Here is a 17,626-nt window from a genome sequence, read left to right on the forward strand (position 1 = left end):
TTTAGCCCATTCAATCAGGGAGCGCATCTCTGTCATTTTATATTTCTTTGGCTATTCAAAAATAGCAGATATACTATGAGCTTCTAGATCTGCTATTTTTGGAAGAATCATTTTGTGCAAATCTTTGAATATATTTTAAAGCAAACATTTGTAACTAAAATCTTCGCTTCTGGGGGGTCCCTGGAACAAAGGATTTTAGAAATGTTCGCTTTAAAAATATATATATTCAAAGATTTGCACAAAGATTTTTCTAAAATAGCAGATCTGCACGGCACTATGAGCTTGTGTATCTGATATTTTTAAATAGCCAAGCCAAATCTAAAATGACAAGAGATGCGTTCCCGGAGTGAATGGGTTAGTACAGCTCACTCTCAGCTTCTTGGCAGGACATCACAACAGACTACTGATACAAGCAACACTTCAGAGAAAGAAAAGCAGGCAGCTCACAGAAACCAGACCAGCACCTGGCCTCTATCCCAATCTGACCTGAAGTGGCAGTCAAGCATAAAAAAAATAAAAGGATACATGTATCTTTTTTCAATAACCACGTGAACCTAGCGTCCCTATTCTGGGGTGAACATTTGGCGAAGATGGGAGATCTACAAGCTTGCGATCTTGTAGATCGGCTATTTTCGGGGAAGATAGCCGATAGATAAGTACATAGGTTAATGCATAAAGTCCACACAAACTCACAGGATACTCACAAAAGAAATACTTTATTGAAAATATACCAGAATAGAAATAGTGGACCATGTGTGTCTTAATGTTTTTGCATTGATAATATATCATATGTGCCATTAAACGTTACATCTCAGTCATCCAAAAAGAAAGCTTGCGGTCACCTCCGATCACGCAGAGTGGTAGTGTTCTGTGCCAGCTTAATCCCGCCCCTACTCTGGCTGATCCAATCATCACGGGCTGTAATGAAACGAGGAAATGTCCTGAGATTCAAAACAGCACGTTATATGAACACAAAAGTACCCTGTGCTCATGCCATGCCACTTAAATAGGCATTGAACTGACCTGTGGGTGTCCAAGATGGTGGATGAGTAACTGGCTATTGATCTTTCCCGGACATCCAGTAGTGCAGAAGATGTTCTCATTGGCTCGAGACCATCTGAAATAAACAATGAAATCCCTTCAACTGCAGTTGTCATTGCTTTACATAGCATAATCGTTTACATCATCGCTACTGAGAAGGAATGGCTGTGAATAAGGGAAAAATACAAATTCTTACTTGAACAGCCGTGCTTTGTCTATGTGAGCTGGTCTTTTTTCTTGCGGGTAACTGCAGAGGATCAAAAGAAAGAATTAACCACATTAACTTTGGCGTCCCTATTTTGGGCAAAATCTTTCAAAATATGCCAAGCTTTTCCAATTATTATTTCTAAACAAATTTTCAAAAATATAGAAAACAGACGATTTGCAAGTTCACAGCTTGTACATCAGCAGTTTTTGCTATTTGTATACAATGAAGTATACAGGGCTTAAGTGGTTAAAACCGTGTTAGGCAACAAGTGGCCCAAATTCTAAATCCTGACCTTTTTTGAAAAACTTTTGAAAAACCCAAAAATGTATGTTGCTATATACTGTACATATAGCAACAACTACCCCAAAAGGGGTTCCCGGATTGAAAGGCATAGTTACAAGTTTCATAAGGTTTCTATCTAAGAGAGAACTTGAGCTCCTGTTCAATGAAAGCGATTGTTTATCTCTGTAAAAAAGGGAGAATGTCTATCCGTCTGCTTTTTATTTTACTTTACCGAAAGGTCCTCATTCAAGGATGTGGACTTCACAAAATTATGACCTCAAGTATTTCTGTGCACCTGTGACATTTGATAACACACACAGTTCTATCAGTATGCAGTTAAAACACACAAATCTTTCTTTAGTCACTTTTATAGCAAATATTGATTATTGTGTAAGACGGTCTGCCAAAGTTGCAGATCTTAAATTAGCCTTTGACTGTGTTCTTGCCCGTCATCTATTGACTTAGAAAGAAATTGGCCCGAGGCCAAACTTACTTGCTGACCCCTGGGTTAAAAGATCACACAGTGCACGATTAATCCAAATCTGAAACATCTAGCAGCAATAGAACAAGAGCCGCATTTCCCATTTACCTGGAGCGGGTAATGTCCCAGATGAGCCAATCGCTCCCCACCACAGCGCCAACCTTGATGGTATTGGTGAGGCACCAGTCTGCTGACATCAGTGGTGACTGGCCACAGTCCAGCGACAGAATGGCCTGTTGGGTAACCAGGTCATAGAACCGAATGGTTCCCTTTTTCTCCGCCACCATAAGCTGGAGAAGACAGTGTGTTTTTTTTTTGTATCAGTGCAGTGAGGTCATTTAAGCCAGCATTATGACAGTGTGACATTGTTTGTGATTGATGCTACAATTGAGTTTACATACAAACGACCAGTCTAATATTATTTGGCACACGTAAGCATCCTGGTTAGCCCATTTAGACCGGGAAAGTATCCCGTGTCATTTTAAGATTTCTTTGGCTATTCAAAAATAGCAGATCTACAAGCTCATAGCGCGGCAGCGAGTGCCGCGCTATGAGCTTGTAGATCTGCTATTTTTGAAAAAAAATCTTGAACATTTGTGCGAATCTTTGAATATGTATATTTTGAAAGTGAACATTTTAACTCAAATCTTTGCTTCTGGGGATTCTACAAATGTCTTCTAAATCCTATTTTTCCCCCCCTTTTTTTTTTTTACGTATGTTGCTATTTATATATCAGTGATTCTCAAACTTTTTCATGTCAAGGACCCCCAAAATTATATGTATTAGGCCGCGGACCCCCATCTGATTAAATATTTAGTTCGACGGACAGAAGCAAAGATTTGAGTTAAAAATGTATTTATATATTCAAAGATTTGCACACATTTTCACGACTTTTCCCCCCCTAAAATAGCAGATCTACAAGCTCATAGCGCGGTACTCGGTGCCGCGCTATGAGCTTGTAGATCTGCTATTTTTGAATAGCCCAAAGACATCTTAAAATAACACAGATGTGTTAACCTTCCCGGCCTCAATGGGTTAAGACCTTCCGTATTGCAAACAAGACGTTTACAATAGTTGTGTGACACTAAAAGAATGCAAAGACTTTATCCTATTCACTGTGGCTTTTTGTGGTCTGTGTATGTTCTGTCTGTTTCCATGGGAATTTTCACAATATTCTCTTATTTCATGTATACTTCTGTGAAATGTTTGACCACAAACAGGATATGAGCCAGTGTGAGTCTCTGGAATTCTCTGTGTGCAATGTGGTGGGACTTCTTACCTTGAAGACCTCCTGTGGATGCCAGCACACGCTGATGCCAGGGGAGCTAAGTCTGAGATATGTGGTTTTATTGCCATCCAGGTCCCAAACCCTGTAAGAGATGTATGAGTTGAAATGAGATATGAACCACTTAGCATCTGAGGATGAAAACATGCCCTTTTTTTTTTTTACTAAAGGAAATGAAAATAAATGCAAAAGAAGGCTGTGGTATACAGTACATACAGGCTGAGAGGTAGAAAAAATAAACTGTCAAACATAGAAACTGTGCATGAGAGGTGTGTGACGTGACAGGAGCATTGCAGGTCCTAGTTTGCTCGAGTGGGAAAATCACAATATAAAACCAACTTCACAGGTATATTTTCACAATATTTAAGGTTTTAGAGTTTCCTTCTAAGCTCAAGTGTTGAGAGTAATATGACGAGTGGTTCTTGAAATTCAAAGAGTCCGCCAGATCAGTTTGTATCATGTCGACGAGGCCTTTTATACAGACAAGATGTTTGATCAGTTCTCAGGCTGGCAAAGTGACAGGCTGCTTCAGCCAACAACATTAACAACTTCGGTTTTAAACAAAACAAGACCGGTTAAGTACTCAATTAAGAACTGAACAATATTTGGATTAAAGCAGCTTTGGACGTCTGTCGGAACAAGACACGAGGAGGACTTGAAGCAGACAGTCCCCATACACATCTCTAGGCTAAACATCAGCAGGAACAAAGACATTTAATAGTGTGCGTTTCCTCTACGATGCAAGAATTCTCCTGCACAGGGCTGTAGCTCAACATTTCCACTAGCATGTCCTGTACACACGACACAAACCTTGACTGGGTTTTGTTGCACAAGACATCCAAGTGCTCTTTCTATTCAGAGTTCATCATTTACCCAACTCTGCCAGTTATGAGCAAGTGATGTGCAGAATTTTCTCTCTCTTCCAGGGAAAAGGGCTTTTGCCTCTAATCTGGGCCCTGAGCTGTGAAGACAGACAGGCTTACCCTGGACTCTTGTTACAGAGAAAACGCCAGCCTCACATTACGGTGAGCGACGATAGCGTAGAGTCAGTGGAGGGAAACATCACCCTAGTCCGAGTCAGGCGCTACGCACCACTCACATTACAGCAAATGTTTCGCTGTGGGCGGCCCGTTGCCATTCACTGTCTGTGGAGGACAGCAAGGATCGGCAGAATGCACGTCTAGCAAGGCAAGAGGGGGCACAGAAGAACCTTGCTTTATGCCATACATGGGAAACTGGCGGCCCGGGGGACATTCACTTAATGCGGCCCGCAGGTTAATATCGGAATACTGATATACCATTGATTTCAGCTATTACAATTCCAAACATGCAAACATCATAAACATGACCCGCTTTAATTACTTTAGTCTATATTAGTAGCTCAATGGCTAGTATTAAAATTCTATTGTCTTTTTTATGTCCAATGTATTTGTATTTAAGTTTATAAAGTTAACGTAAGTATAACTAAATGCATTTGAAATTAAACAAAAAATGCTTTTCAGGATTCCAATTCAAAAATAGCAAAAATAGCAGATCTACAAGCTCGAAACAAGCTTGTAGATCGGCTATTTTTGTTACTTTTGTGTGACATAGAATGCCGAAAAAAGTTAAAATACAAAGAGACAGTATATGCAATGTGGCCCTCTGGAGTGAGTGTGGAAATATAGTGGCCCTCTCCATCATCAAAGTTGCCCACCCCTGCTTTATGCAAATGAAATTGAGGGGTTGCGTGAACGCTGCTGCAGCCAATCAACATCAAAGCTCTAAAAACACAAGCTTTGTGTAAGGGGGGCCATTTGCTGTAGAGCTTAAGATTTCTGCCCGAGCCCGTCGGTCGGAACCCAGCCTAACAGTCTAAATGGAAGGAGGTTAAATCAAAATGTTTTCTACTGCCGTGTGGATTACCAGGTGTCTGTAACGACCACGATTTCAGATCAAAGGCTTCGTTCATAAACGAAAATGAATGAAACTTACTAGGAGTTACAAAGCGATCGATCATTTTTGCCGCTTGTTTTGATCAATTTGATTGTATATAGAAGCATATGTTGAATGAATTCAACAGGAGTAAATGCAGTGCTGCAGGCAGCAGCTGTCAACAGTCTGTCACTAATGAATCAGCGCACCCCCTCACAAATGTTGAATCCAATCGATAACTGCAGAGTGGGACAGTCACTTTGAAAAACAGAATGAGCGCAACTGCTAGTTGTGAGAAGGTAGAATTGTTCTTCATGAATAGCCTAGCCAATAATATTTAATAAAGAGGAGAAAAAGGCTGCTGCTACCGTTCATAATAATGTCGGGCTTCGGGCTGGGTCGGAACCAATTAGTCAATTATGTAACAGGCTTTGGGTCGGGGCTCGGGCTGACGTTCTGTCGGGCTGGGTTGGGCCGGGCTCAAACATTTAGGCCTGATTAAAGCTCCAATTTGCTGGACACTTAAAAGAGCGATATGTTTTTCAATGTAATCACTTCTTAAAAAAGAATGGTCAACTCTACAGCTGAATTATGACTATGATAGTAAAAGCAGCTGAGAAACAGTGCAAACATGCATGCAGATGTAATAAATCACTTGGATGGGAGAGAGCTGTGGCTCCTGAGACCAAGATCTATGGTTAACCACATCTGAACTCAAATACCTCCTTAAACACAACCTCAACAATCCCAGAGGAATGGAGGAAAGGTGGGGATGGGAGAGCGCGGCTTGGGAGGCTGCAAGTGTTTCTGGGAATATAAAAAAACATACAGATGATTATGAAGCATGGGAAGGCGCTGACTGATGAGGTCATGCAGGAGACATCATCTTATAAAGTCCGAAAGCAGCTCCAAAAGATCATCTAAATGTCAAGTATGTTGTTGGAGAGATGAACGTCCCCAGTGATGCGGCATGGGGGGAGAGGATATGCCCCGTCTCAGATGAAGACCTCAGTAAATATTAAGACTTTTCCCTGCCTCGTCTCCCCAGCACCAGCAGCAGCAGATAGAACCCTGTCAAAACTCTCCCCGAGTTCTCCGTTCCTCCTGCCCGTGTGCTGCAGACCCAGCCAGAGCCTCCTCTGTGGAGCGTGAGTGAGGTCGAAAAAAAACCCTCAGACCACACCAGGCAAACAAAGACTAAACCCCTCTACTTTCAGACCAATGGCCAAGCCGAGTTCAATCGCACGCTACGCCACCGCCGGCCAAACCGTGGTCAACCACTCTGCCCTTCAAATGGAGAGGAGCATCTCCCCAGCAAAACATAACCTCTGCCGAATGAGGTTAAAGGCATGAGACACGAAAAACATGAGCAACTGCCTCTGATAAAGCACCGAGCAATTGCACAACACTACGTCAAGCAATAACACTCTGCTTCCATGCACAACAGAGTTGAAAGGAGAGACGAGCATTTGAAGTCCTGCATTGTAATATCTAAGTGAGGGAAAAAAAACTGTACGACTGGAGCATTATGGTTTGTCAATGTTTTCCCTGAAAATGAAGGAAATGGGAACACCGTTAGCACTGCGTGATCTGATTTATAGTATAGCAGGGTAAATAATCACTGCGACTCTCTGGAGACCCGAGAACTGGATGAGTCAAACAATAATCCCACTCCGGTGCCTCGCAGAGCAGCCCAGGTTCAGGCGCACATCGTCCCACCCATCACGACCACATCAGCATCCATCTTTTTCAGGCATGTTCAAGTTTTTTTTTCCCCCTTCTCCAAACAATAACATTATCTTTAAAACCCAGACATTTGGACTGTTGAAATAATTATCAAAGAGATTTGTCATTTTTATTGGACTGGCTTGTTGCCCTTACTGTGGGCCAGTGATAGAAAAATCCTCACACTTGTGTGGATTAAAATGGGGAGAAAAAAGGGAGCAGGCTTGGTTTGTGGCAGTCAAGCACAAGAAAGATCAGTTATGAGGAACAGAAGACACAACATCCGGCTTGTTGGGAGTGGGACTAGTTCCTCTTCCCAAACCTTACAAAATAGGAAAACATGCAATGCTTTACACATTGGATGGCAGTGTCTCTACCTAACAGCCCCAGCCCTTATCCCCTCTCGTGTACTCATCAAAGCCAGCCATCAGCAGGGTGAAGCTGTAAAATTTGATTGCCCAGAAAATACTCCCTTTCCCTTCCATATAGCAAAAACATTAACACAAAGATACAGTACATACTAGGGGTGTCACGATTCACTTACCTCACGATTCGATTCAAAATCGATTCCTAGGGTGCCGATTCGATTAAAATTGCGATTCTGCGATTTATTGCGATTTTCTAGGGTGCCGATTCGATTAAAATTGCGATTCTGCGATTTATTGCGATTTTCTAGGGTGCCGATTCGATTAAAATTGCGATTCTGCGATTAATTGATATTCGATTCTGCGATTTATTGCGATTTTATAAAAAAAAAAAAAAAAATATTTAAAAAAAAAAAAAATCGATTTTAATATTTTGAATCGATTTTTAAAATCGTGGCATTAAGAATCGCGATTTATTCATGAATCGATTTTTTTTGACAGCCCTAGTACATACATACCTATACAAATGCATGGAGAAACATAAGGAATGCAGGTGCTTTCACACAAGTGTACTGCATGATATGATGCAATTAACACCTGATCATGCACTGACTGTGGCATGTATAAATATGGTGAGCAGGCACAGTTGATCTCAAGTTTGGATCAAGTTGGAAAGAGAAAAAGATCTGCTGTAAGTGACTATGAAAGAGTGTTCATTATTGGGGCACAAATGGCAGGAGGTTCAGCCACAAAGACTGCAAAAAGGGTTTCAATAGGAACAACGATTAACTGGGTGTTATCTGCATTTCCACCTATGGGAGCGACATCAGTAATAGGGCTGGAAATTGTGGTCAAAAGCACACATTCAATGGCCGTGATGCTTGAGCATTATTTAACCCATTAAGACCGGAGGCTGATTCTACAAATGTCTTCTAAATCCTAACAGTTTTCTGAAAAACGCATGTTGCTATATCAGTGGTTCTCAAACCTTTTCATGACAGGGATCCCCAAAATGTATATGCATTTGGCCGCCGACCTGACCCGCATATTTTGTTCCAGGGATCACCAGAAACAAAGATTTTTGAAAAATAGCAGATCTACAAGCTCACAGCGTGGCACGAAGTGACACGCTATGAGCTTGTAGACCTATTTTTTGAAAAACTCTTCCTCAGGTGACTGGGAATGACAATGCATTAGGATGTGAAAGATTGTGTCTTCAAGAACAGTCCATTGACAACTACATAGAGAGGGATGTTATAGTAGTAGGGTTGCACTGTACATGAACCTCTAATTACAAAGATTAATGCACATTTGAGAGTTCAGTCAGTGGTGTACAGAAATGTGGAAAAACGTGATATGGTCAGATGAGTCATCCTTCACCATATTCTCCAAGAGGGTAAGTGATGTGTGGCGTACACCAAGAGAATGGCACAAGCCTGAATGAATGCTAGACCCGTTCAGTGAGGGGGCTTCTGTTATGCTGTGAAATGCATTTTCCTGGCATGGTTTGTCCACTTCTCCCCTTAAGGGAAGGGAAGGGAGGGAAGGGTCACTGCAAATCAATAGCGTGTCACTGAGTGATCAGCTTTATCCTATGATTAACCCATTTAGACCGGGAAACAAAAGTCATTTTAAGATTTCTTTGGCTATTCAAAAACAGCAGATATACAAGCTCATAGCGCGGCCCGAGTGCCGCGCTATGAGCTTGTAGATGTGCTATTTTTCAAAAATCGTGAAAATGTGTGCAAATCTCTGAATATATATATATATATATTTTTTTTTAAACATTTTTACTCAAATCTTTGCTTCTGGGGGGGGGTCCTTGAAACAACACATTTTGAGATGGGGGTCCGTGGCCAATTGCATATCATTTTGGGGGTCCTTGACATGAAAACATTTGAGAACCACTGCTTATAGCAACGAAAGTTGCTATAATCTATAATTCTAAGGATTTAGAAGACATTTGTAGAATCCCCCAGAAGCAAAGATTTAAGTTAAAAATGTTTAAAAATATATATATTGAAAGATTTGCACAAATTTTCACATTTAAAAAAAAAATAGCAGATCTACAAGCTCATAGCGCAGCACTCTGTGCCACGCAATGAGCTTGTAGATCTGCTATTTTTGAATAGCCAAAGAAATCTAAAAATGACACGGATGCGTCAACTCTATTAAATACTTTAATCCTGATGGAAGTGGTCTCTTCCAAGGTGGCAATGCACCCACCCACAGTGCATGAGTGGTAACTGAATGGTTTGAAGAGTATGAAAATCTCTACTGATGTGAAAATCTCTACTGATGAAGAGTATGAAAATCTCTACTGATGTGAAAATCTCTACTGATGAAGAGTATGAAAATCTCTACTGATGTGAATCATACGCTATGGCCTTCGCAGTCCAGATCTCAACAGAGTTGTACACCTATGGGATATTTTGGACTGATACATTAAAGATTAAACAGTGCTTTCACCTAGCACCATTGTCAAAACACCAATGGAGGGAATCTCTTTTGTTACAAGAATAGTGTTCCATCTTTCCAGTAGAGTTCCAGAGACCTGTACAACCTATGCCAAGGCACATTGAAACCGTTCTGGCGGTTCGTCATGGCCCAACACCTTACTAAGACATTTTTATGTTGTTTTTTCCCTTTAAATTTGTCACCAGTCTGTATAATGCAGCAGCAGGTGCATGATACTACCGAGTTCATCGATGAACCCGGTCAACCCCAAAATACCTTAAAACAACTGCAGTTCTCCTGTGTGGTCTGTAGGTGGCACATGACACACGCCACTTCATCTAAATCTACTGATGCAAACCCGTGAGCAGGTCACACAACAGAATTTCAGAGTGATAACATCAAACAAAGGCAAACTACGGTGGAGAAATGATGATAATTGAGAGGAGACGAGGCTGGGGCGCCTGATTAAATGCTGTGCCGTGTACTATAACTGCAGACTGCCAATTGACTGCATTAACACGGCTGCATTAACATGGCTGGCGGAGCGGAGACTAAAATGATTGCTGAACAAACTGCCAAAAGTAAAAGGAGTGATGTAGAGGTCATAAGACTACTCGTGCATGCATGCATTACCCACACACTCTCACTCCCTTTTCTGCGGGTCCACTTTTCCCTCTCATATCAGGGGCTCCGTTTGTGTGGGCTAACTGGAAGGTCCTCTACTGTTAACTTGATCTATCTCTCGTTCCGCCTTTCTTCCTCCTGCGTCCCATATTTTCTCAACATGACAGAATTTAAATCTTTCAGCAGATGGAGCACACTCCTGTTTTCTCTGGCCGGACGGCGGAGGGAGGGTGAGAAAAAGAGCGGATGCTAGTGGAAGAGTCTCGTCGCCTGCTCCGGCCTTGATCGCCTCCCATTGCTCATTGTGACTGATGCCTCAGCAGCACTGTGGCAACATAGGGGCATCCAGCAGGTTGTGACAGTGAGTGATCGATCGGTCAGCCATACGAACCGCTGTGAAAGCGGCCATCATAAATCGAAGACACGTGACGCGATAAATAACACATCTAAACACTGATGTCAAGATGTGTGGAGCTCAGCGTCTTCTCCTGTCAGTTATTATTATTCAGTTCTTAAGTGAGGTAATTCATTTAACCCATTAAGACCTGAAGACGATTCTACAAATGTCTTCTAAATCCCAACAGTTTTCTGAAAAACTTATGTTTCTATATCAGTGGTGCTCAAACTTTTTCATGTCAAGGACCCCCAAAATGATATGTATTTGGCGGCGGACCCCCATCCCAAAATATGTTGTTCCAGGGCACCCCAGAAGCAAAGATTTGAGTTAAAAATGTTCACGTTAAAAATATAAATATTCAAAGATTTACACACATTTTCAAGTTTAAAAAAAAAGCAGATCTACAAGATCTACAAGCTCAGTGCCACGCTATGAGCTTGTATATCTGCTATTTTTGAATAGACAAAGTGTAAAATAATGCTTTTTAGCTCAAATAAAAAAAAATGACACATGCATTCCAGGTCTTAATGAGTTACGCAATCCTTAAAATTTGATTTGTAATATGTAACTGTAAAAAAAAAGAAAAAAGAAAGAAATGAATGAGGGGTGAGACTTGTAATGTAAAACAGGTGTTTGTTGCAAGTGACTCAGTCCACTGATGTGAGGGAGGGTTGTCCCTAGGGTGACCCCAGCTACTGACACACTTTGTCCCCTCCTCTCCGACCGCTAATTGAAAAGACACATTTGGGGACCTTGTTAAGAGTTTGCCCCTTGGAGAGGAAAATCTCTGGCTGGCTAATTGGATTTCCATATTCAACCAATTAGCTAGAAAAGCTCCAAAGCGGCCGTGTTCTTACGCACAGTCACACCGGAGCGTGTTGTGCTAAGCGTCAGGTTTCACTGTGGAAACACTGTCAGGGCTTTCTGCACCATTAACAGAGAACAGAACTCACAATCGAGAGTGGAGAGGAACGAACACACGCATGCACGCACGCACACACACACACAGACACATACACACACACACAGAGGAACAGGAGGAGGGAAGAGAAAAAAAAGGAGAAAGTGGTTTGGACCTGCAAGTGTGGTCGTCGCTGACGGAAGCAATTTGTTTCCCCTCCGTGGGCTCAAACACCAGCTGATTAATGTAGCTGGTGTGTCCTCCCATCACCTAGACAACAGCATACAAAAACAAAACATGTAAACAAACACAAGTACACAATCAACTAGCCGTTAGACCGTGTCAGACTTACTCATTCTAGCTAGAGATAAAATATAGGCGTATTATCCAGCATGTCCCTGGGTTTTCTACTCGATACATAATCATTCATTTAATGCCAGCAGACACGGGCAACTTTGGCCAATGTGGTCCAGAAGGAATCGATGTTCCACTACCTTTACTTCATGCTTATCCTGAAGATCTGAAGTCCACAGACGGAGGTTTCTGTCGGCAGCAGCAGTGCAAAATCTAGAGATAGGAGACAAGAGATAGGAAATGGAGAGACAACGAAAGGGAGGTGAAGAGAGACGAAGGCAAAAATAAACAAGAGCAAGAACATCATAACAGAATGACACTATATTGCCCAGACAGACAGACCTATGCCTATTATCTATACATGTCTGTCTGTAACTGCCTAGACGGACACACCGTCCTGTGTGTGTGTGTGTGTGTGTGTGTGTGGTAGAAACTTGGATGACGATCAATAGAATCTCTGCCAGGGAGATTCTAATTGCACCCTAACATAAACATGGAGAAAAACAAGATTCCTCACGCCATTTACGCATTTCTCTGTACAGAACCTGAGCAGAGCCAGGGGGAGGACTTTCCCTCTAATCAGCCCTAGTATATACCCAGCGCCTGCAATTATTCACACAATTACACTAACTCACTTATGACAAGAAAAACACACACATATCACCAGAATAAACAGACAGCGGTTCACACGTTTTCAGTCGCAGCTGGATTTGGCATGATGTCACTACAAACACCCCGACATGCTCCAGGGTATTACTAGTACAGTAGATTAGATTATATGAGCCTACTAGACCTACCAATTAGCTAGTACAGCATGGAACGCATCCGCACTCCCCCCACCCACCCACTTTTTCTTCTCAAAGTTCATTGCCAAAGGCATTTTTCCATTGACCTTTCATAATCATGCATAATACGACAGGTCTCAAACTATTAACAAATGAAAAAGATTTCAGGTGTGGTGCTCCAAAGGTCTGGGATGATGTTTTATATCGACCATATTCACACAATGGCCATTTCTTACTTACTTCATACTGGGGGGGGGGGGGGGGGGCTCTCACCAGAAGTGAGAGGGCTTATCACTTCCACAGCGTATTAGCCAACAAAGTGGAAAAATAACAGCTTGGATTGTGATTCTTTTCTACTTTGGACCTTTAAGCACCGATAGAATGCTGACTTACGATTCCAAAGTTGTGTGTGTCCACAAAATCTCCCACTCATTTTCAACAGAGCAGATCATGTCTGCAGCTCCTCATTGTGACAGCAAACTGGATTCTTTGCTCTCTGGTTATTAGCTTTGAGAGTGAGCGAGAGTTTTGCTCCAATTTCCCAGATACAGAACATGAACCTGCCTCAAAAAAGGTAGGAAATGGCCTGAGAATTCTTACTAGTGTTGATTCGCCATAATAACTTTTGAAAATGTTTTAATCGAACATTGTTAGGTGCACCGGTGGGTAAATGGATAATGCACCAGCCATGTGGTTGCAACATCTCCAGTTTGATTCCGGCCCAGAGCCGTGTGCTGCAGGTCTTTCCCACTCTCTATATTCCCATCTGAAGAAAACAAAAGAAAAACTGTCTAACAAAAAACATTGTAAACAACAGGTGGGTCTGCCTCTCCTTTGCTGATGCTGGACACGATGCAGAAGTGCGCATTTAGGAAAAGACACATCCAGCTCTCACACTGGTCCTGTCCAGGAGGTTGCTGACTGGACACCACAGGCCGGCCAGGGAGAACATGGCAGCCTCCCAGCTCAAGGAACCCCCCCCCCCCCCCGCTTTATCCCCCCCCTATGTAGGCCCCTGCCTTTCAGGCACGCCCGTGAGAACATTGTACTTTTCCTGGAAGGCACGGCTACGTGCAGAACGATGGGAGGGATGGAACCTGAGTGGGCAGCCATCAGCGCAATAACATGCGCGCACGTCACAGGGCCGCCTCAAGGGCCCTGCAGAGTTAACCACAGAGGGCCAGGAAGTATCACTGCCTTTCCTTTTCAATTACGGCAAGCTGAAACACCTCCAATGGGACCACAGCCTTCCCATTCGCCATTCCAATTAGCAGGAAACCCTTGCTTTCTAACAACCCGACAGTCAGGCTACTTTTCCTCCTGTCCAAAGCCACCTGAAATAACTTTGCTCATTTTTCTGGCAGCTGCAGAGTGACACTCTGAGGCTGTGATGATGACTAGATTCCCCAAAGCACAGATGCTTTCTCTCCAACTTCTTCTTGTTCAGGTCAGTAAAAACATTCAACATTCAATAATTACTGTGTGGTGGTAAAAAGGACATGAATGTCAGGTTCTAAATAGGAGAATGAATTATATTTAATCCCATTAAAATGACAGACCACCACTTACATAATTAATTATTATAATAAAGGTGCCCAAGTAGTCGGTACAAGCACAGGCTGAAGCAACCAACTTACCTGACCGTGGGTATCCGGTCCAATCGTGACTCAGGGCTCCAAGCGAGAGCGTCGACGCGCGATTCATGATGGAAAGCACGGAGCACGACAAATTCAACCCCCTCTATCTCCATATCCTCCTCCTGTAGGGAACGCATGGTTTGTATTCATGGAAGGGAGGGGCATGGTTGACACCGGGGGCCAATAGGGCTACAGAATATGGGCATGAAGCTGTGTCGTGTCACTCACCTGGAAGAGGCAGGTGCCCACTACCACGTTGTGATTGCCTCCATAAGCCAGGAGGGAGACGGCGCTTCCACTGTCGAAGGGGCTGAACTCTGCCACATGGACGTAGTCATCACATGCCACTGTGTAGGTAGCAGTACGACTGGAATCCTCTTGCATTCTGTGTCCTGGTAAACGCTGTGTTCAGGCCGGGGCGTTGCACCTTACCTTACACCTGCTTCACAGTGAAAAGGGATGAGCAGCATGGATGGACCAGTTACCTTATATTTGATGGGCTTAAAAAAAAATTATAACAATAATAATGCTTGGCTGACAAAATCAATGTTAATAGTAAATAAAATGCATGTTAATTATGTAAAAAGACAGAGCATCATCATGATCAGGGCTCCAGGCTGACTTTTTAGTTGGTTGCAGAGGTGTGCCTACATTTTCCATTCAGGTGCACCAGCATATAATTTAGGTGTACCCACCCACACAAACACACACACATGCAAAATGTAGGGTGCACTGGTGCGAACACTTTTAGTTGCATTGGACAGATTTTTAGGTGCATGTGCACCCAAAATAGGTGCACTCTATAGTCCTGATCATCATCTATAGTCTATCCTTTAACTAAACTCATTCTGTGAATGAATATACCCATTGCCACTATATATGTCTATGAATTGAATACCAAGGCCCTCATTGGAAACAAGTCCGCAAGGACTTTTATGAACGGACCTGTTAGACAAAGTATTTTAAATGTAAATGTGTTGTTTTACATTCTTTTGCCTAATAAAATATTCAATCAATCAATCAATTGTATATCACCGGAATACTCAGCTCTAATATAACATATATTATATGATATCGTATAAGTTTCTTTAGGTCACTGTCAGCTTTTTGAATCCTGTACGTAGAATGTACACAACTAGCAATTCAATGCTGTAAGTAATGTTTTGCATTCAACGTTTACTTTAATTTCATCACAACTCCAGTGGGAAACCATATCTCTTACAAAGCATCAACAGGCTCCAATGATGACACTCAGCAGAATCATTAATGTTCCTTTGAAGATCATACTGACATATAAACACCATCCCACCATGAGCAACTCCATATCAGGACGGTTAAGATTTATAATGAGATGAGTTATATTATGTCAAATGTCTAAACACTGCATGATTATATTGTTTGTCAGTCACACTGTCTGTCAGACTGTATTTACACCAGAGTGGTCCCAGCTGAGCTCTAACTAGCAGCAAAACGTAGTAGTTACAGTGGTGTAGAGCAGTGGCTTTCAACCAGTGGTCCTTGAGGGGGTTCCAGGGGGTCCCCAGCCAAATTAATAGTTAGGAACCAAATTGACCCTTATGTGTCTGTAACTCTGAGAGTGTACAAATGGATTTGTACACTCTCAGAGTTAAATGAACACTAAAGATGATGATACAGTGTAGATTAAGACACCCAAGGAATCAAAATGGTTGAGTCCCTGGCATATCTTTTCAAATGGGGGTCCGTGGGCTAATATGTGTAAATTTGGGGGTCCTTGACACGGAAAAGGTTGAAAACCACTGGTGCAGAGTAACTAAGTACATGTCATGTACTCAAGTACTGTACTTAAGGACAATTTTGAGGTATTTGTACTTTACTTGAGTATTTCCAATTTCATAATAACACTGGTTATGATCATAGTTATCTTTGGTACGCAGGCGCAGCTATATAAGTAAGCATGGTTAACACTCTGGTCCATAGCGTTAGAAGGAGTTCTAACCTTGCCGCTATGTTATTTTCAAGCCGTTGCCCGCACAGCCCCGGTAGCGCAGGCTGCACAGCCTCTCGACTTTAGTAAAAAATAACAAATACACTTTGGCTACTCACCAAAACAAACACGGTTTTAAAATATAGAAAGCCTACTTTCCTTAGTGGGAACACTCGGAGCCCCCCACCTCACGTCTAAAATACACTTTTTAGCCAGAAAAGCAAACATTTCACCGGAAGGAAAAATCTGGTCAATAGAAGAATTCCATTGACCAGATCTGTAGGGGACGCAGTGGAGTAACTAAAATATATTTTTCCATCTGATGGTTTATGTTACATTTTGGTTAAAAAGTGTATTTTAGACGTGAGGTGCGGGGCTCAGAGTGGTCCCACTAAAAAAAGTAGGCTTTCGACATCTTAAAAACGTCTTTGTTTTGGTGAGTAGCGAAAGTGTATTTTATTTTTTCCTAAAACGAGAGACTGTGCAGCCTGCGCTACCGGGGGGTGTTCAGGCAACGGCTTGGAAAGTAACACAGCGTTAAGGAGAACTCCTTCTAACGCTATGGACCAGAGCTATTAGTACACAGCTAGTCCACTTTATTAGCCGGAGATATAAACACATGGCTTTATTAGCTTGTTCTGTCATTCCAAAGCTCACTGAATGGCCCTATCTAATGTTGCGTAGCGAGGAACGATGATCGCCATTCAAAACACACACTAACTGATAATAATTACCTAATTATTGGCGAATGTCGCTGAATCATGAGGCTGGATCCGCGCGTTTCAGAATGTTTTTCAAGCTTTTTCCGGGTAGTGTGACGTCACGCAGAATGTTCCATTTGACTGAGTAACGGCAGGGGTGCTCGCACTATGAGGACGGATAATCAGTGGGGGGGTGATGAATCGTCGTGTTAAATTGAGATACATGATTTAATGTAGTTGTTTCTTAAATAAAATAAAAGACCAAATGTCCACATCGTAGCTTTTTTTTAAGTTTAAGTAGAGACGAATGTATGTGTTGAGTCAGTAGCTCCAATCGACAATTGGCAGCATTACGGACTCTTCTGATTGGCTAGCTTTGGTCCAGAGCGTTAGAAGCAGTGCTCCTCCCATGGACTGAAAATTCCACTACTGTGCGAGATCTCCAACTTTAGTAAAAAAAAATAAAGACAACTATTTCGCTAATCATTAAAAAAAAAAGCTGT

The 17,626-nt window shown here is 42.2% G+C and overlaps 1 protein-coding gene across 2 annotated transcripts; it reads right to left on the bottom strand.

Annotated features, from left to right (window-relative positions):
• Positions 1-703: 703 nt before the first annotated feature.
• Positions 704-17,218, bottom strand: nup37 (nucleoporin 37). Of its 2 annotated transcripts, none has more exons than XM_084050243.1 (10): positions 17,157-17,218; positions 14,685-14,898; positions 14,457-14,578; positions 12,175-12,247; positions 11,856-11,950; positions 3,292-3,382; positions 2,121-2,302; positions 1,238-1,288; positions 1,024-1,117; positions 704-918 (listed from the first exon to the last, which is right to left on the bottom strand). In XM_084050243.1, exons 2-10 carry the CDS (start codon positions 14,838-14,840, stop codon positions 805-807), a joined length of 978 nt encoding a protein of 325 aa, XP_083906369.1. In that variant the 5' UTR covers positions 14,841-14,898; positions 17,157-17,218; the 3' UTR covers positions 704-804. The 2 variants fall into 2 exon arrangements, with proteins under 2 accessions (XP_083906369.1, XP_083906370.1); XM_084050244.1 differs by having other exon boundaries at positions 14,685-14,895; positions 17,157-17,210.
• Positions 17,219-17,626: the final 408 nt, after the last annotated feature.

This window comes from Gymnoscopelus microlampas (genome assembly GCF_963454915.1).
Source record: "Gymnoscopelus microlampas genome assembly, chromosome: 23".
In the NCBI taxonomy this organism is placed as follows: Eukaryota; Metazoa; Chordata; class Actinopteri; order Myctophiformes; family Myctophidae; genus Gymnoscopelus; species Gymnoscopelus microlampas.